The sequence below is a fragment of the Lepidochelys kempii genome, chromosome 2 (assembly GCF_965140285.1).
Source record: "Lepidochelys kempii isolate rLepKem1 chromosome 2, rLepKem1.hap1, whole genome shotgun sequence".
In the NCBI taxonomy this organism is placed as follows: domain Eukaryota; kingdom Metazoa; phylum Chordata; order Testudines; family Cheloniidae; genus Lepidochelys; species Lepidochelys kempii.
In genome coordinates, this window is record NC_136381.1 from 181,164,097 (window position 1) to 181,185,625 (window position 21,529).

A 21,529-nucleotide genomic window follows, 5' to 3' on the forward strand; every position below is an offset into this window, starting at 1 on the left:
TGTGCTCAAATGAAGTGGATGGAGCAAAAGATCACACAGTTCTTCCTCAAAAGGACCAATACATTTGGGATGTTATCAGAGGGATTTGAAAACTTGCTCTGAATCAGCTGATCTTGACTTGTGCTCCTTTTCCAGTAGAGGAGGCACACAAACTCTGAAATTCTCTCAGCTTGCTTGCTTTAGGTCATCTTTGTGCTCAAGTGAGAAGGGGATTTCTCAATTCATGCTGTCCTGCCCACAAAATCCAATATCAAAGTACATTAGGCTTCACTTTTTACAATATGAATATACAGATAAGTGCTTGGTCTACATGAAAATCCCCTCATCCCTTATCCATTCTCTAATTTAAATTAGATCTGTGATAAATACATTTTGAGAGAGTCCTTTAGATGGGCAAGAAACATTAATACAAAATTCTTGATCAAAAGGATGCCTTGGGCTCATAAAAATAAATTCCTTATAAAAAGAGCAATAGGACAGAATTTGTTTTTCTTCTATAGCACCTTTCAGAATCCAGATTTCCCGAAGTTATAGTAAACCAGGATTATTAAATTTGGAAGGGAAGTCAAGGGGGTCAGCAGTGGAATACTCCATCCAATACACTATACTAGGATGTGTTTCATTTTCTGAACCCATGGATGCATACTGAGCATAACCTTGAATATTCTCAGTAATAGTGATTGTGTAACTACCCTTGACAGCTTGCTCCTTTGCAAGTTTTCCTAATATTTAACCTAAGCTGTCATTACTGCAGATGCAAATATTCAATTTTTATTCCTGTTGACCAACAAGAATAACCGATCCATATAAAGAGCTAAAAGTGACAACATGGTAATTATGTTTATTAATACAACACCGTTATTCACACTTTGGTGACTCATACACAGGCCTCAGAACCTGTCTCACAGGATGCCAGGGTTAACTTCCATTCTTATCAGAAACAGACAGAGAGGGACTTTGGTTTATCTTCTCCAAAGAACCGCATCTCTAATGCCGTACAACCTGCCTAAAACAGCACTGCAGTATCAGCACGGGGAACGAGGCTGAGCCCACGGCTTGTTTGAGGTGAAGAAAGACCTTCGGTCTCAGAAAAGGGTGTGCTACCCACCAAGCCATATGGAAACCACAAATGACCAAGAAAAAAAAGCTTGGGGTTTTTATAAAGTAGTGTGCAGATTATGTTATCTGTTGTTAGCACGTGCTTCCACTTTGGAAGGATCCTTAAATTTCAGACACAAAATCATAATGCAGGCTGAAAAGGAAAAAAAAAATATTTCAAGAGACTTCTGCTGGAAGCCCATTAACACAGCACAACACACTTCCAGGTAGTATTTAGTGTGAACTTTAAAAAGGTGCTCGAAGCAATTAGCTGTCCAGTTCGTTAAATTCCCATAGAGGCTTTGGGACCAAAAGGGCACTACAGGTAAATGTAAACAGCAACATACTTTACTAAAGCAATGCTGACCTTGCTTCCACTTTAAAAAAAAAAAAAAGGTAGGGAATAATTTTTTTTAAAGATGCCTTTGCATATGCATTTTTCTATAGTTTTTTAAAGTTGCTTGATGGATAATAGTTTTAATAGTTTTATTTTTTGGGGGGAGGAAAGCAGGGCAGTGAGGGGGAAACAGGTGGCTAATCTCTAGAGATGTGTTTTCTGAAGTGTAGAGATAATTGTAAAATGGTAGCAAATCAATACATTTAGAAGCAGGGGCACAGGAAATACATATTAAACCTATATCATCAAGTGCTAGTGATTCCAGATATTTTAAGAAGACCACATTAGCAGAGGCAGAGCTGATTTTATTTCTGCGGGGTTGAGAGATATGGGGAGAGACACTTGAAGTCCATGAAGTCCGAGGGCTGCGAAGGCTTGTTGTGGTTCTGGTATCTGAAAAGGAGAGCTTGACCAATCAATTAAATGTTTTACCATGTTAGGCAAGGACACAGGATGTGCTATGCATGAACAAACCATCAAATTCGATATCCTGCCTCCTGCAGCAGCCAGTACTGTGCTGTGTGCTTCAGAGGAAAGTAAACAAGAGAGACCTAAAATATGCTTTGTTAATTGTGCAATTCTGTCTATGGAAAATAATTCTCTTCCTGATGCTTCTGGCAATCAGCTTCCACCCTGAAACACGAGATTTTTATTTCAGATAGGCTTAAAGATTTAGAAGATACAACAAAAAGGAAGGATGAACATAGTTTCATAAGGCCATCCAGAGATAACTCTCTCCTAATTCAGTCTCTAATTTATCCTTCCCCAGATTTCTTCCTCCATTTCCCCTTCCCTTCCTCTCCTTCTGTTGCTACATTTCCTGTTGCCCCTGGAGCCACTATCAAGCTAAACTTAATAGTGGCTCCAGCTTAAACTTTGTGTTCAAATCCTATTTACTTCTCAACTGTTCTCATTCAGGAGTAGAGTTTAAATCTGCTCCCAACAAGAATACCTAATCAGAGCAAGACATTTGTAGTTCTCATCTGAGCTACCTTGGAATCCAAAAAAAAGAATGATGTGAAGGATACAGGTAGGGCTAGTGTGCCACAACTGAGCCTGTGATCTAGACAATTGGGAGGAGAGAAGGTGGTTTAAGGTTCTCCCTTTCTTGAATATTTTTTTTCACACCTTCAGTTACGAGTGTCCTGATTTGACATTGATTCTCCAGGGGAATAGAACATGAGGTTGCTAGAAAACTTTTGTGATGAGGAAAAAAGAGGTAGGGTTTTCTTTTGCTTTTTTGTCCCAACTGGTCAGCTAGATAAATGGCCAAACATTATGGGCCTCAGTGATTCTCCATTGCCCTACACCTTGTGCAGTCATTTACACTAGTGCAAAGTAAGTATAAAGTGGATGTAAAATGCAACCAAATCAGAATTCTCCATTCCCGTATGCAGACTGACAGCATTTTACATTCGTTTTGCCTAGGCACAAGACACGGTACAAGATGCGGGCACAGGAGCAGCATACCTTTGAATGTCATCTTGCTTATTCTATAACCAAACCGTACACCTGCTGGATGAAAGGAATGGGCCTCGTGGCTAAAGTACTGATGGGGACTCAACACATCTGGATTAAATTTCTCTCTACATATTGAAACCTGGACAAGTTACTTTCTCCCTATGCATATCAATTTCCGCTCCGTAAAACGGGATTCATATCACAATGTTTGGGTGGATAAATACATGAGTGTTTGGGAGGTACTCACATATGGCATTGATGGGAACCATACAAACATGTATATAATTAGGAATCATTTGCTGAAGTATTGTGTTTTATAAATGGCTATTCAATTAGTCCTTTTCAGGGAGACTTTATTAATGATCATTTAATGGTTTTTTACTAATATTTAAATATTGATATTGCATAAAGGAAGATAAAACTTGGAGACATTCTTTGGGCCCAACTAACAACCAATTATTAGCTATTTACAAAAGAGAGCAGAAAACCGCATGAAATCAGTTTCTAATCACAGACACATGAATAGGTATGTTTTGGAAAAAAGCTTTCTACCTTTCATTCTTGATTTAGTTGTATAACGAGATTAAAGTGAAATACCAACAGCCTTGTGGGCTACAGGAGCTGAGTTATACAAGTTCAGAGAAAAATGCAAGAATGAAAGAAAGTTTAAAGAACAAATATGATGAAAGCGAGATCACCACCAAAAACAAAACCTTATGTGAACTTTGACTCTGCCTCATTTTGCCTTTCTACCTGCTTTGCCATGTCAGTTTGATCCTCCTATTCTCTGCTCTTTAGTTTGAATTGGGTCTGTAGCTTTGGATAGGCTTCTTATGTCTGCTTCTTTATTTCTTTCTTCTAATACTAAATAACTAATCATACTTAGCCCTTAAATAGTTCTTTTCATCTTCAAAGTACTTCATAAACATTAACTAATTCATGCACCAAAGAACCCTTTCACAGACTGTGGAACTGAGACAGAGCAGTTCTGCACTAGACATTCAGCTGGGCCTCTAACCAGTCTTGTCTTGTGAATTTCCAGACTTCACCCACTCCACATACCCATCCTCACTTTGAACCTGTGAATACCTGCGAGCGCACTTTAACAACTATAACAACTGTGACCACAGAAGTGTTAAGAATTTGCATCTGCAAAACCCACTTGTCTTGGATGCAAATTGTAATATTAGCATGTACACAGCTATTTGAATTGTTCAAGTGAGCATGCATGTGTTTGGGGAGAAGTGGAAGCCAGGGCCTAAAATTAGGCCCTGAGGCGCAGCTCCACAAAGGTACATAAGCGCCTCACCCCCAGACCTAGACGCACTATGAGTCACACAATTCCCATTTGGATGTTGCCTAACCCTGTAGGTCCCTAAACTCACTTGGGACCTAGATATTTACAGTAACAGCTCTCCAGGTGCCTAAGTTTTTGCTTCTGGGCATGTGTACTGCTACCTCCCCCTAGGTGTCCAGAAGCATATCTCCTGCCTAAGCCCCAAGGTGATCCATGAACCAGGGGAAAATAGGTATTTGGCTGCCTTTCTTGCCTACAGGGCCCACCCAGTAGGTGAGCTCAGAGGCAGCCTACCAGATTGGGTCTCATTCAAAACCTGGCAGGAGGAGGAGGTGATGGCACCCACCTTAAAACCTTTAGTCCAGTGGCTAGAGTGCTCACCTGGGATGTGGGAGACCCAGGTTCAATTCCGCACTCTTCCTAGTGGGGAGCAAGGATTAGAATAGGGGTCTCCCACCTCTCAGGAGAGTGCCCCAAACACTGAACTATGAGATATTCCTACATGGGGCTCCCTCAGTCTCTCCCTGCTGAAGCTGCTCTACTGTGGATAAATAATGAAAGAATCACTGGAGTTGGGGGACTGGACCCTGAGACTCCCATCTTCCAGGTGGGTGCCTTCACCACTGGGCTGCAGTGTCAGTCTTACTCTCTTTCTCTCTGCCCCAATGACTCTCATCATCTACCCAGGGTGGAACAGCTTCAACAGCAGAGATGGAGGGAGCCCTCAGCAGAACATCCCATAGTTTGGTGGCTTGAGTACTCTCCTGAGAGATAAGAAACCTCTGTTCAAATCCTTTCTCCCTGCCAGCCAGAGGAGGGAAAAATCGAACATGGCTCTTTCCCATCCCAAGTGAGTGCTCTAACCTCTAGGTTAAATGTTATATGGTCATCACTGCCTCCTCCTCTGGCCATTTGGTGTGGTGTGAGGCAGATGCCTACCTCATTCTCACAAAAAATGACCTATGCACCTCAGCCACTGGACTCCAGGTGCGGGGTTCCCATCGCTAACAGAGAGAGGCGATTATCTCTGTGAGAAGGATGTGGCTTAAGACACAACCCTCTCGTTGGCATCTCCCACTGGCTAGCTTAGGCAACTCCCCATCTAGTGTGCCAGCTTTTGTGGATCACATTGTTAGGCATCTCTCTCTCCCCATTCGTTGTATTTGGAGTCTAAGGAACTAACTCAGGCTCTGTGGATCGCAGTGTTGTTCCGGAGAGTTTCTAGGTGCTGAGCACTGGTTAAAATGAACCAGATCAGAATGTGAAGCACTCTTGCAGCTGCTGCAATACTCATTTAGGGTGCTTGCATGAATTCTAAAATCACTGTGTTCACTGCTGAAGCAACATATAGTACACCTTTGTTATTTTACTGTACAATCCTTATGTACTGTACAGTAGCCTATTTCCACTTATGAACTGAACGTTCTTGACCCTGATCAACTTTTGTAAAGATCTGGGGGTTTTTAAATCCCAAATTATTTGCTTTTCTTCCTTCAGTTGATGTTTTGGAAAACTGAATAGTGAGTTTTAATTGATATGGGAACACAGAGCAAAAACTCAACACAATTACTCCACAGAAGCCTCCTTTGTAATATCTGACAGGAAGTTACACATTTTATCTTTGAAGATTTGATTAAAAAGAGATTATAGTCTACAAAAATAGTCTGGTGTCCATCCTTTAAACACGGGAGTCTTGGGATAGCGGTTCAGACCTTTCATTTGTGTTTTCCTAGCTTCATTCTAAACAAAATTATTATTTATGTAAAGAAGATCTTCTTATAGATCTTCAAAAAAAAGACAGAGAAGCGCAATGTCTTTGGTGCAGGGCAGTGATATGCAGCAATGAAGAGAAAACATAATAACAATCATGCCCTGTAAGCATTATGTGCCAGTGCCAAAGGAACTACAGAACTATCAACTATCTGTGGTGAAAATGGACTGAATAGTATTTCTCAACCAGTTTGTGATTTGGTGCAAAATTCTCCTCTCCTGTGTGCATGCTGGAGATCTACACCACTGTTCTGCTCCCTGACGGGAGAGCCACATATATATACACAGGAAGAATATAAGAATTTTGCTCGAAATTAGTTTGATGCTACACCCACTGAAGTCCATGGTGAAGCTCCCATTGATTTAAATTACGCAGGATCAGGTCCAATATGAGAAGCATATTGGGGGGGGAGGGATAGCTCAGTGGTTTGAGCATTGGCCTGCTAAACCCAGGGTTGAGAGTTCAATCCTTGAGGGGGCCATTTAGGGATCTGGGGCAAAAATTGGTGATTGGTCCTGCTTTGAGCAGGGGGTTGGACTAGATGACCTCCTGAGGTCCCTTCCAACCCTGATATTCTATGATTCTATGAGGAAAGAGGTCTGAACAAATTCCTTTAGAATTCAAGGGTTGGGCAGTAAGCAGCTACAAAAGGACAACAATGCAAGATTACTGCCAGAGTGAAGTCACCCATCTACCACGGTTGTAGGGGAGCTGCAGTGAAATCTTCCTCTCCCCAACAGAAAATCACAGAGAATTCTGGAGTTTTAATAGGAGGTGTGGGAGAAAAGGAAAGGCATGGTTCTCGTACATATTCATATGCTCTTATTTATAGTATTGCCAACCCCAAGCATTCAAAAAACATGAATCACTCCCCTGTTCCCCTCCAAATCATGAGAAAAATGTGTTGTTTTATGTGCTGCCTTCTGCTTTGAGGGCCTTTAGGGCTCACATTTTCATGCTTTCTTCCACAACCATGAGGGCTAGAAGCTTACTTTTCTTTTCTTTCTTTTTTTAAAATAAAAGCTGACATACCTATGTAATTACATGACTCCAGAAGCTGGAACTATAAGAAAAACCACCTAATAAAACTCATGATAAAAATGACTTCACTGTTCATAATTTCATGTTTCCAATAAATGCAGACAGTTTTGTTTGCTCATAGAGGCTCTGAAGGTTAGTTACTAAATATTGCAAGTCATTTTTGAAGTACTTTCAAATAAATCAATGTTTTGATCTAATTTATGCATAAAAGAATCAGTATAATCATAAATAACAAGATTACTTAAATATCTAGTTACAGCAGAAAAAAAGGAAAGTCCTCTTGATCATAATGCGATCTTTTAATCACAGAGTTCTTATAAAGAAATGAATCCTTGAACTCAGTCACCTTTTCCATATAGTTATAAACGGTCCACTCATTTAGTTGGCTGTAGCAAGAACATGATGACCTCAAAATTAAATAGTTTGTAGTTTCTGGAGAGGGAGGAAAAGTTTTAATCTGCTACCATTTTAGCCTTCAGAGAAACTACAGTACAATATCTCTCTTTGTATTTCTTTGTGCACATTTTTCCAGAGAATACATGAATGCTTGGGGGATCCTATTAGCAATATTGTGAGAGCAAAAAAACCACAGCAGAATATTCAGAAAACTTATTACAAATGTGCCAGCCTGGACATAGCTTCAAATATAAAGAAGAAATTCAAACCTGCTACAAAGCAAACTACTGTATGTTTAGCAAAGGTATACATACACTCCATTTCCCATTGTTATTCTGAAACTGCACAATGAAACCATGTAGTATGCAATAGATGTTAAAGGGAACTTAAAGTTCAGGGATATTCCTTTGAGGCTTGTTTCTACAATGTAATGAGCAACTGAAGTCAATGGGAGTGGAAGACACTCAACCTCTCAAGCGTGTGCACTTATAGCTTGTTCTTGCTGCCACTGAAATGAATTGCAAAACTCCCCTTGACTTCAATGGAGCGGAATCAAGACCTTAATGCTAGATTCTGATACTCTTACTCATGTCCAGCAGTACTTTAATCATTGAGGAATCAATAGGACTACTCAAGGTCAATCAGATTATCAGAATCTGGCCCCTAATTTGCAAGCCAAATGGAGTAATTCCGTCTGAAGTACAAGATGAAAAAAGAACTAGTTTCCAGTTCAATGGTGAGGGGAAAAATAATAAAGCTATACCAATTTGCCATGATCTGGTCTCCCCTGAATCTATTTACCTTCCCACTGCCATGAGCACTGCACTGAGCAAGCAGAAAGGAAAAAGGAGCTGTAAAAAGAAACTTATCTGAAGAAGGATTTTTTAAAATTGTACTGACATGTTTCTAGGGCTGGGATAAATTTATACTGCCACATAAAATGTTACAGTAACCAAGACAGAAGAAAAAAGCTTAAAGGGAAGAGGGAAACCATTTTGATCTGATTTTAGCAAATTTCAGGAAAGTTGCTCTAAAAAGGAAAAATATACAAATCAACAGTTTTCTCCCACATCACAAATGTTTACCCTTTTCTGCATTCCTCCATAGATTTCTCATTTTACAATACATTGTGTTATACTTCATAATGTCATGGAAACAGATTTCATCACATTTCATTATTTCTTTTGGGGTGCTTATTATCAGGAGAATATATTCTAATCTACTACCTTCAAAAGACTTCACTACACATGAAGAAAACCAGTTTCCTCGCAAATTTAATATTATTATCCCCTCCTTTCTGATTATATATATTTTTCACATCTTTAATCCTCAGGCAGAGAGTCCTGATTTGACAATGATTCTTTGCTGGCACAGAAGACAGTTGCTAGTATATTTTTATGAGGAGGAAAAGAAAAGGGCAGGGTTATTTGTCTTCTCCCTCTGTTGCCTTCCCCCACACTGATTATATTTAAAGAACCGACCTTCTGTACTTTAATTGCACAAAATACTGTTTGAACAGTCCTAATGGTCACTGGCTCCCCATACAGAGTGAATACATTAAACTAATCCATTTAGACAGCTAAATGCTGATTTAGCTTGATATTGTGGGGCTCCTGCTGCTATGTAAATTAAAAAAAATGACTAAACAACAATCTAAAACTAGGCATACAGCTGTTGGCCTTCGCCTCTTTTCCCACTATCTTGTCCAATAAGGTCAGCCAAAAAGGACAGAATAAGGGCTCCATATACTATTTCTACCACCTCTGAAGAAAAACTATATGGTCAGCAGCAAGTGTGTGTCCACTGTTTCTTGTTCTTCCTTGACCTGGAATTTTGTGGGCTTATTTTACCTGTGGCATGCTTGGCTCAAATCCAGACTACAGTCACAATAGGCTTGGTCATGCATTTAGCACAAACACCAGAGAAAGGTGTGGCATGGAGATGCACCACCCGATGGGGAGTACCCATACGCACAGTGCCTCTTGGACCATCCCATCTGTGCTGCGGGAGAAGGGAAATTTGCAACAGCTTTTTAAAGGAAGCAATTATAATAGAATGTTAGGGGACTGTCAGTCACTTTATCTGAACTGCCCATACCAGCTTATCTGCCTACTTCTCTGCAATGGAGCACAGAGATGCCTACACAAGATGCACAGCATTGCTTCCCCCTGTTGCTAACTACATATCAGCTGTTCTCAGTGGGGGTGAAAGAGATAACCACTCCCACTGAGAAGCCCTGAAAAACATGAGGCAGCATAAGGATCTCTGCCAGGAGCAGCAGCTCTGAACTCTGGGCTGGCCAGGCCCCATAAAGTCTCCTGATAGAAGCAGGCCCCCTACGGTTCCCAGGTAGCTTTAAATCACCCTGCACCATGAAGAGTGCTGGAGAGGGAAGGGAAAAGATATGGCAGTGGGAGAAATGGTGGAGGAAGGAGAGAAGAGTGAGAGGTTGCGCTGTGATCCTGGTCAGCTTTCTGAAGTGGTGCTGGTGATTCAAAAGCAAGCATTCTCGCTTCCGTATGAGTACTGGACCAATGATTCACGGAACTATGGGCCTGCAAAGGTGCCAATTCTGAATGCAAGAGTAAGGCTGCTGTGAATCTGTGCCCTGGTCAAATTACCAAGAACATAAGAGTGGCCATACTGGGTCAGACGGGGGATAGTGCCTGCAGCTGAGGGCAGCACACGGAGCCCTCTGCACCCCCCTTTCCCAGGGACCACAGGGATGTGATGACAGCCGCTTCTGGGAGCGGCGTAGGGCCAGGGCAGACAGGGAGCCTGTCTTAGCTCCGCTGTGCCATGGGGCTGGCAATCCCGCAGGCCAGATAGGCCGTATCCAGCATGCAGGCCGTAGTTTGCCCTCCCCGGAACTAAATCCACCCACACAATCAAAACACTCCACTCTACCGAATTACTTAATCCACTGCACATGCTTCAGCCTCTGGGGAGAGGATGAGAGGGAAAAACAACACATGTAGGGGTAATACTGAGGAGCTGCCTATTCTTTCCTTGCCCGTTCCTTCTCCTTCAGGAAGAACAAAACAAACCTATACATAAGTTGAATTTGGGCAGGGTGAGCCTTTGACAATTGCCTCTGGCAAACAGAACTGTTTTCTGCTCTGGCAACAAGTTTTATCCAAAGCAAACTCTCTCTCAGTGCAAAGGCTGGCAAGACCGCCGAAGTATGGCACCATTCAGAAATGCCTTCACCACTCTCCAGCACTTTGGATTTACACTTCTCTTCTGCACTGGCTCACATCTGTTGCATTTTACTTATATAAGAAGTATTTATGTATGAAACTCAGGAAATTGACTGCAACCTTGTCACAGGCCATTTTGATAATGTAGATCATAATTTCTTATATTCTTGTCCCCAGGCCTAAACTGACAATGAGGAAGTAAGATGTGAAAGATACTTAAAGGTCAGATTATGATTTCTTTACTCACACTGAATAGCATCTTACTCCATGAAAGAAAATGATTCAAGTATAAATTTAATATGTGCGTAGAGGCTTTGGGTCTTTTAAAGGACACTGTTACACAGTCCTCATCTGGAATTGTTACTTAAAGTTTTTAAAGTTATATATGTGTAAGAATTTTTGCTAAATTTTAGTAGTATTCTAAAAGATCGATTCTCCCCTTGATGTGTGGGAAATACACTCTCCGAGGTCAGCTTGACTCCTGTGGGAGAAAAAAATCAGGTCCTCGACACAAAATAGCAGCACACTTTATCTAGCAAACATTTCTTCAATACTTTTTAACTGTGGTATAAAGGGCAATGGGTATTAATGTGCTAGTATAAATAAATAATACATCTCAATTATATAGTGCCCTCCAGCTAATGATCTAAAAGCATTTCAGCAACACTAAGTGATTATGCCTCTGGTGAAATAGGCTCATTAAATATTATTCTCCCTACATTACAGAATGGGAAGCAGCCAGAGAGGTAAAATGATCTGTTAAAGGTTACACTGTAAGTCAGACTCAGAGTGAGAATTAAGCTCCCAAGTCTGTTAGCACCTCCTCCTGTTTTCAAACCACTAGAGCATGCTGCCTCCCTGTATCACTATAGAGAGCACAAATACTCAGATGTTAAAACAGATTAACAAAAAATAAAAAATGAAAAAAGTTTTAAGCACAGTCAATATTTACAACTTCTTAACTAACCCGGGGCTCATCCCTTGATTTGTGTTAATTGAAATACTATTATTTATCAGTTATAGAGTTGGGGGACAAACGCATCAGTCCTGTGGCCCTTATTAGTCAGGACTCCCATTAACAGTTCATAAAAATATGCACAGGAAGATGCTGTACTGGCCTAAATTCAGTCCTAGTCTAAGCAGGGGCGCCTCCTGCTGGAGTCAATAAAGCTTACATCCATGAGGGAAAAAATGTTTTTAAAACACTGGACTGGACTCAGGAGACCTGGATTCAATTCCTGACCCAGCCAGACTTCTAGGGTGACCTTTTGCAAGTTATTTAATCTCTGTGCATCTCCATTCCTCATCTATAAAATTAGGATAATAATTCTTCCCTACCCTATGGGATGCTGTAAGGATAAATTCATTAATAATTGTGAGGTAGCCAGATACTATCATGATGAGGGCAGTAGATAGATTATACCAGGTTCTGTTTGTCCCAACATATATATGCACACAGCACATAAACACGCATACACAGACTCCTACACATTGGAGTGTAAGCAGAGTCAGGATGAGCTCTACCCTGACACCTGGTGGTGAATTGTGGCAAGTTGTGGAAAAGAACTTCAGGGGCTGATCTTGTTTGCATAGTCACACCCACCCCGCCTAGCATGAGCCCACAGCAGTCCAAATTGTCACTTTGGCTGCTGCGGTATCCCCAGTTTCTCTATTATTGGGGGAGGAAGAATAAAGTGTTGTTACCCTGATTATGTGAATCAAGAACAGTGGAACTGTTTTATGACGGAGGAACTCACCATCAACTAAGCAGCACTCGCTAGACAAGGGACATGGGTTCCAAAACCCAGTGAATTGAGACAGGCTGGGGGATAGGCACTTGTATCAAGTGGTGTGGGCCTGAAACACCAATTGCACCTCCTCCTCTCTCTGCTATAGAATATCAGAGCTAATTTTGAGTACATTAGGACTCTAAATTACAGGCTGCTGAGCTGAATTCACTTTTGGCCAATAATACACCAGCACTGAGGCTCCCCTACTACAAGCTGAAATCACTAAAGAGCTAAAATTACTAAGAGCTGAAATCACTGAGTGCTGTGTTAAGTAGTGGGGGGGCCTGAAGCTATATTGCGGAGCAGAGCAGTTCACAGGACGGCTGGTGCAGCAGAACCCCATGGAGAGGCAGGGCAGTCGGCCTTGGACCACGTAAGGTGCCCCTTAAAATGCCCCCATTTCCACCCAGGCTGGGAGGTAAAACCCTGCAGATAAACTTTTGAACTCTGGGCATGCACTGACCAGGGACAGAAACTTTTGGGTTGTTGGACTTTTGGACTTTGGGTGATTTTTGGGTTGCTGGACTCAAGAACCAAAGGGAAAGGACATGGCCCAATTTGCTGGGGTGGGTCTTTGCTCATGGTTTGGTTTATGAACCCTAGTTGTGGTGTTTTCCGAATTTAATGCTGATGTTGTTTACCTCATGTTATTAAAGATTTTCTGCTACACCAAGACTCTGTGCTTGTGAAAGGGGAAGTATGGCCTCTTTGAGGCGCCCAGGGGTGTGTGTAAGATTTTCCCAGGTCACTGGGTGGGGGCTCAAGCTGGTTTTGCATTGCGTTGTTGAGAGGGAACCCCTATGTACTGAATCCGGCCCTTGCTGCTATCAACTCGGCCTGGCAGAAGGGTTACAGGAGTATTCATGTACACAAGAACTGACATGCCTGTATTTAAACATGCAAATAGGAAACATGAGCTGTATTTCAAACACTGAACAACTCTTTTCTGCTTAACAGTCCATTCACACACACACACAAATCTGCTTTACTCTGAAAGCGATTTAGAAAGCACACTGATTACAATGTGTTTAATCATGATCTGTCTCAATCTACTCAAAAGTAGACTAGCCCCCCCCCAGCTGGCATTCTAATAACTGAACAGAGGTTGTCAAAGTAAGTGCAGATAATGTCAGCACAAAATACTGTATTGAATCAAGAACACTGAAAATAGTTTTTTGTTAAACATCTCTGCCTATCAATACACTTTGCAGACCACAGAAACAGCAGCGACAGCACTTCACAACTCAGCATTTTAAAAATATGTTAGAAGTGCCTGAAATCCCCTCCAAACTGCAATAATAATTGTACAGCTAGAAAGGAGAATACAACAGAGTTGCCTCTTTTCTCCCATCCTTTGTATCTCTTCCCTGGAACACCCAGCAATGCTAATAATGCAGCATTCAATACTTAAAGGCATCTCTATCAAGTAAACAGAATTTAATATCAGTTGCTATGCAGTTGACATTTGTCTTATAGTAAATAAACCAGCCTGCTCAACACCACACCCACTGTATTTCACTGATGCCTCTGTGGTTCTATATCAGGTTTCTGCATCAACAGGAATGGTCACACCTACCGGGCAGGTCCAAAATATCGATCCCAACATCTACTGTTTCATGTTACAATACAAACAGAGGTCCACAAAGGTGACCCAAAATACTCTTCTTACTGCTGAGTAGGGTGAAAATAGGTAAAAATGAACATATATCCTATGAATTACTTGCATTTTGGGATTGTCATCAATGCAGATAAATGCTACATGTTTTAAAACAAGATAATTATGTTCTTTTTATGGGAATGGAAACGGCCCTATCACATTCATATGATTTGGAGGGGCGAGCGGGGAGGGAAGAGACCTACCAGATTAATATCTCTATCATTTCGCCTTCCATGCACATGCCGGCACAAAATGTCAGAGTAAAAAGGATGCTGACATTTAGAAAACAACAGACACATACCTACTTAACCCAGCTATCAAGTCCTTTGGATATTAAGTCTCGTAAGAACTTCACTGTACATTAACCCAGTTCTCACCCCAGCCTGGGTCAGCCCCTCAAGAACATCACTCATTCCAGGCCAGACAATTCATTTCTAACTCATCCATACATTCCAGTTGACCCTAACACTTTCAAAAGACTACTGAACAAAAAATACTATCTTAAGAAGTAAAACTCTTAATAGTTGACAAGAAACTGGCAACCCTGACATATCTGCAGTGTAAATATCAGAGTCCTTTATCACACAATCCAGTGTATCAGCAGATAGGCAAGCATAGTAATACATAAATAGGGAAGGAATGGCCTACAGTAAGTATAGTATTCTGCAGTACAGGATTACAAAATCTCAATGAAAAATGGGATCAAGGCCTACAACATCATTAACATCTCAGACCCAACTGGGAAAATATTTGGCAAAATATCAGAAATAAGGAACTGGTAATAATCTTATGATTTTACCAAAATAAAAGGATCAAAATTGATATTACTGGACTCCAGAGAGGCTGTTTAAGATTTTTTTTAAAAAACAGAACACATCGCAATTACCAGCGATGACGACAACCACATGCCAATGTCATCTAATTTATATCCTGATCCGAAGTCCACTGAAATTAATGGGAGTTCTATTGACTTCAGTTGGCTTTAGATCAGTCCCATAACATACACACACCCTAAATTATGTTCTTATTGGGGGAAAATAAATTAAAAAACTATGCAAGGGCTTCTGTATGGCCTTGGAACTACCATACAATCTACATAACTGTGTCTGCTGCAGGATTTGAATATTCCAGTCAACCGCATAAAGTGGATGTGCATTGCAGTGAGTGTGGCAAAACATGTCTTACTGGGAAAATGAAGTTCTGAACCATCTTTAACACACAGAGTACACCAGCATTTCATTGTTAACACACAGAGGGCCAGAGTGTCAGCTGGTGTGCAGAGCTGAGCTAATTTATACCAACTGAGGATCTGGCCCAGATGTTTTTTTATTTTTTTTTACCAGTGGCATCTTTGTTTTTGGAGGGGTAGGTTAGTCTTTTCACCATCATGAGAACGTGTGTGTTAAGTTTGTTTGCTTTATATAGAGATAGAAAAGTTCCACAGATATTTCTTCCTGCATGTTCTGTTGGCTTCAAAGCACCAATGAGCAGAGCACAATAATTTTGGCATATTTGCTGTGCATAGCAAAACACTCATGGGTTTGAACATAAAAACAGGAGCTGAGCTGGAATGTCACCTGGCTGGCTGTGCAGTTCTATTTTCTGACTACCTAAACAGACTTCTTCTTAAACTACAAGGAATAGATTTCCCTTGAGGGGATATTTTTTCTCCCTATATTTATTTAATGTGAACTGGCCAAGAGTTTCTCATCTTTAATTAGGGACTCTATACAATTACTTTTGTAATGTTTAAAATTTAGATAAGGTAAATAGTACACACCCCCACACCACGCCTATGTGCTGGTGATATCCATGGGATACATTGCAGAGCTATGTGATACACTGGATTTATAACATACCTTTAAACAACTCCGCCAGCTAACGAATCTCCTCCAGGGTTGCATCCGAAGTTCAAATCCTCTGAGAATCTTTGCATATCATGAGCAATGCAGCCATCACAAATTCATGCTGTTAAATCCTTTCTACCACACACAATCATCGCATGCTTTCCCTATATGTCACTGCTTAGGACAAAAGATAGCCGTGCTTTTCAAACAAAGGACTGTGAGTTCTACACTTTAAACTGCCAAATAAGCCGCACTGTTGTAACAGATGAGGTAAGCTGAGGCTGAGTAAGGGAAAAACAGACAGATTTGGAGGTTTATGATATGACAAAATGCTTCTTATAGCTACAACTTACTAAGGATCCAGTAAAGCACTTAAGCACATGCTAAACTTTAAGCATGCGAATTCTACTTAAGTCAATGAGACTACTTAAATGCTTAAAGTTAGAATGAGCTGAAGTGTTCTGATGGACTGGAGCCACAAGGAAAACAAATGGGCTTGCCTTGAGAGTCTTTCTCTGTCTGGATTTGAGTTGTAATACGGGCTCACTGGGGGAAATTCTTGGTTAAGGACTCACTCTTTTTACATGACCCAATCCTGTTCCATTGAAAAGGACAAGAATTCTTCTATTGACTTCAGTGGGAGCAGGCAACGGCCCATATTCCTCCTAGAGTCCTGTTTTACAACTCTCACCCACATTCAGTAGCACTTACTTGTGTCAACACTCTGTTCCTCGAGGGAACCCTTTGCACCCCAATGTTCATCCTTATAATATGATTGTGTGGTATCCAATGTAAAGTTTGTCACATTGGGTGTCTTCAGAAGGCTAATGATGTACTGAGCATTGTTGTTGTAGTAATGTTATAGGTTGTAATTTCACGTATATAGTTATGAGGCTGAAAATGTGTCCTCATGGCTGTAAGCAAGCCCAGGCAAAACTCTCCAGAAGCAGAGGGACAGTTCACACCGCATCAGGGCATGTATGGGACAAACCCAGCCGAGCCTCACAGGAATAAAGGACACTGGCTTAGGCAACAACAAAGGACCTGTTGGACTCTCGAGTGAGTCATCCCCCCCCCCCTTTGGTCAGTTTGGGACTGCGATGAGGTAATGCTCACCTGATTCTGATGGGGGAGGGCAAAGCCAAGAGGGAAGAAAGGACATGATAAAAGGGAGATATGTTTGCCATGCTCTTCCTCTCTCTTCCACCTACATCTACAGACATCCCCACCAAGCGACTGAAGTGCTGATCAAAGGGGAAAGCCTGGCTGAAGGGCAACCAGCCAGCCTGTGGTGAGAAGCATCTAAGTTTGTACGGCCGTTGAAAGCGTTAAGGTCAACTTTGAATGCATTTTGTTTTATTTCATTTGATGAAATCCAACTTTTATGCTCTGAGTTATAATCACTTAAAATCTATCTTTGTAGTTAATAAATCTGTTTATTCTACCTGAAGCAGTGCGTTTGGTTTGAAGTGTGTCAGAGACTCCCCTTGGGATAACGTGCCTGGTACATATCAATTTCCTTGTTAAATTGATGAACTAATATAAGCTTGCAGCGTCCAGTGGGCATAACTGGACACTGCAAGACAGAGCAATTTGCTCTAGCTAAATCCAGACAATTTCACCTTCTGGCCAGGTTCCCAAGTAATCCTTAAAATTCGGGCAGACCCTTGTGGCAGATTTTTTTGGCTTCAGGGCAAATTTGGCCAGAAGGTTAGATTTTTCTAAAATTAAACTTCTACAAAACCTCAGAACAATGTAATGTTTCCATTATTATTATTTGATTCTAATGATAACAGATTTGTTTGTTTTTTAACAAAAAACAAATATTTCTTTACACTGTATGAAGCCCCATATGTTGCAGCATTGTTCTAGTCTGTGAGTACTTGAAAGTAAAACTGACCAATCTATTTATTGTCCAAGCTGGGAAAAATGCAAAAAGTAAACAAACATAAGTCGTTAAAGATGAGATTTAAAAAAACAAAACAACAAACTTTTGCTTTAGAAAAATCAAAGTATAAAGGTAAATCATTTAAATATACAGTTAGATCTTTATCTTGCTCTTTTTCTTGTGTTTAAGGTGTGTGTGTCAAAAACTGACATACTGAATCAGGCTATCACAGGCTGTTTTCATTCTACCACCATCAAGGAGGTGCTATGTTCATAGCCTGAGAAACTGCTAACTCTTACCCCAGCTCTGTGAGTCAAGGCAGTGCTGCCAGTCCCTCACTTTCATGAGCATCTCCCCAAAATCCAGATAAACTTTTAAAAAAGACACAAAAACCTGTTAATAGTTATTGCCTAATCACTTATTTTCCCATATCTAGGCCCTGATTCTGCAAAGATCTATGCACATGTTTAACATTACACACTTCCATGGGACTTTGCCTTCAGTGGGACTACTCCACAGTGTGCAAACTTAAGCATGTACACAGATCTCTGTAGGATTGAGGGGGAGCTCTTTCTTCTCCTCCTCCACAGATGTTCACATAAAACCTTCGTAAGTATATTATATCTCACCCTTCTAAGGAAACTTTTAAACGTCAACACAGGATTCTGTATCAAGAAATGAAAAATTAGGCTACTGAAGTTAAAGAAAATATAATATTAATGAATACACAGTAAGATGATGTGACAAAGGCCAGAAAACTTATTAAAGGAAAAAACACCTTTGTTCTTAAAAACTCAGCTAGTTTAAAAAAAACCATCCAAGAAATCTAGATTAAAGAAATCTAAGGTATATGGATTAGTAAAAGATATTTAGTATTTTGTTTTCTTTCTACAACACTATAAGATTAAATAGCAATTTAAAAGACAACATGAGTTGCATATGCCACAGATGAACTCTAAGTAGATAGCACAGAGATCACTGTTCTAGTCCCATGTGCTTAAAAAAAAAAAAAATTAAAAAGAGAAGGATGGGGAGTGCAAAATGTTCCTGTATGTATATAATACAACACTGTTATTTTCCAGGGGGGATAAATTGGTCTTTTTAATTCTTTAAGCCTGGCATAGTATCAAAGCAGATATAAAATAGTCACAGAGCTCAATTTAGAAACATCATTTTTCTTATGTTGAGCTTTTATGAAGAGCTTCCTGCAAAGCTACAAACAATGGTCTGTCCGGCAGCCAGACCACACTGAGGTCATCCTTTCTTGCAAGGCCTTGTTTAAGGAGGCATTTTGCCAAAAGGTAAACAGAGGTCTGCCAAATACATGTGGAATTAAAAGTCCACTGACCCTCAAAGAGGAACCCTATTAGATTCACCACCAGAAACAAAACAACAACAACAAATGCTTGTTTGTTTTATAAATATATAATGGGTGGGTGAGTGTATAAAAAGAAAGAAGGATCAGATATTTGATGCCCTTAACCAAAAATCTTGCTCTTAGTCTACTGAAGCCAATGAAACAACTCCCACTGATTTAAAGAGGTGTGGATAAGTCCCTTTGTGAAACTCACCCAAAAACAAAGCACAAGACACAGACACAACTTGTGCTGGCCCTCTGCACACAATACCAAGGGTTGTTCTTGTTGTTCAGGACTGAGGTAGTTCTCTACACATGTTCATTCTATATCTCCTAGTATTTCTAGAATATTGATCATACAAAATGAACGCAGGGCAGGCTATAGCAGCTGCAAATGGAGTGGACAACAGATAGGATGTCTGGTTCTCCATGGAATAGATAAGTATTTTTGAAAGATCTGAAGCTAGAGTGATTATAAATACATTATTTTTATGATTTACATGAAAAGCCTGGCTCTGGTGCATATGGCTTCTTAAATCTGCTGACTCAGATCTCAATGGCCTGTTTGCGATACATTCTTGGCCTTGTCTCAATAGGAAATGTATGCTAAACGTTTTCCTTCATTGCAACCAGTACAGCTTCATTGTTGGGATCACTAGTGTAGACTGGATGCCAGCAACTGCCATTGTCTTAAACACCATGTTGTGTTGACTTGTTCTGAGTATTCAAATTGCTGGATCTCTCTCTACATCAGTACTCCTTCCACTGCATAAAGCCACTTTTCCCCTGGCCATGCCCCTCAGATTCCAAAGGGAGACAGCACAGAATTAGGGCCTTCCTGACCTCTTTGGACATTCCTCACTCTTTTTGCAAACCATGTACTTCACCTAGCTACCAGGAAAGTTGCTTTGGAAATGCTCCTACAAACAGATTAGAGGGAGATCTCTTTTCAAATCCTGCTATAAAGTACAAAAGCCTCCAGGGAATACAATCAGTCCAGAACAAACGTTGTCCCTCTGTCACGATGTATTGTGAAGCTGAAAAGAAGTCCTACTTGTTTATGTTTTATGCTATTTGATTTCACATGAAATTTGGAAAGCCTGCTGACATTAAAAGATTTGAGCTTGAACACATTTTATTGTTGTTGTATAAAAGGTTAAAAAAAATACCTTTCCCAAAGCATCTCTATCGACCAGCTCCTGCACTGCCAAGAGCTTGATGCTGTAAGAGAGAAACACAAAAAATGAATAATTTAACGGCAAACATTTCCAAAGCACCAGTTATACTAGGACTGAAATCTTGCCCTTATTTTTTTTCTTTCAGAAGGTTTAAAATGCCTGTTGCGTGATGCAGCATGCAGGAGTCTACAATAAATTAAGGACAGGCACTGTTACGTGCTTTGCTTGATCTGATCTAGCTGTCCTACATAGACTTTTTGGTTCCTAAATTAGTAACCATATTCAAATTCGCCCCATAAGAGGAGTCCACTGATCATCTCATTTGCACAGTTTAAAACACTGAAAGATCTTTTGAAAACAAATACTGAAGAAGTATTTAACAGAACGGTCATTTTTCTGTCCAAATGCTTACATCTCTGCAGTTGCAGAGATATATATATACACACACACATAGTTAATAAAATATGGGGGACGACAAGTTACACACGCCTAAAGAAAACTGCCTGGAAAGAAGTATATGATTTACCCCTTTTCTATTCAAAGCCTTATTCCCTCACCATTACAAAAATCTCTTCTTGGTCCACAAAGGGCTAAATCTTGCTCACCCTATGCCAATGACTTCAATGGGACTATATGTAAAACGACTTGGACTCATCCACAATGACTAGTAACTTAGCTCAACATCAGTCTAGCAGGAAATGGAGCTGGAACAGTGTGTTAAAATCCAGGTCTCTCTGTATTTTCCCACTCCAACCCCCCGCCCTAGGTCGGAACCCCCTCCCGCACCCAAGCTCCCTCCCGTACCCCAACCCCCAGTCCCACCCCAGAGCTCACACCCCAGCCAGAGTTTGCACCCCAGACCCCTGCCCCAACCCAGAGCTCCCTCCTGCACTCCAAACCCCTCAGTCCCAGCCCACACCCCCTCTACCACTCCAACCCCCTGTTCAAGCCCTGAGTCCCTCCTGCACCCCAAACCCCTCATTCTCGGCCCCACCCAAGCCTGCACCCCCAGCCAGAGCCAACACCCCCTCCACCACTCCAACTCCCTGCCCCAGCCTGGAGCCCCCTGCTGCACCCTGAAACCCTCATTTCTGGCCCCACCCCAGAACCTGCACCTCCAGCCAGAGCCCTCACCCTCTCCCACACCCCAA

At 41.0% G+C, this 21,529-nt stretch overlaps 1 protein-coding gene across 2 annotated transcripts in view; it reads right to left on the bottom strand.

Moving 5' to 3' along the window:
- The window catches only part of EEPD1 (endonuclease/exonuclease/phosphatase family domain containing 1), an 85,086-nt gene that overhangs the window by 16,082 nt on the left and 47,475 nt on the right, over positions 1 to 21,529 (bottom strand). For both annotated transcript variants that reach the window (XM_073332891.2, XM_073332892.2), the window contains exon 2: positions 20,370 to 20,421. In XM_073332891.2, the coding sequence (XP_073188992.1) occupies positions 20,370 to 20,421 (52 nt within the window). The remainder of the gene's footprint in view (positions 1 to 20,369; positions 20,422 to 21,529) is intronic.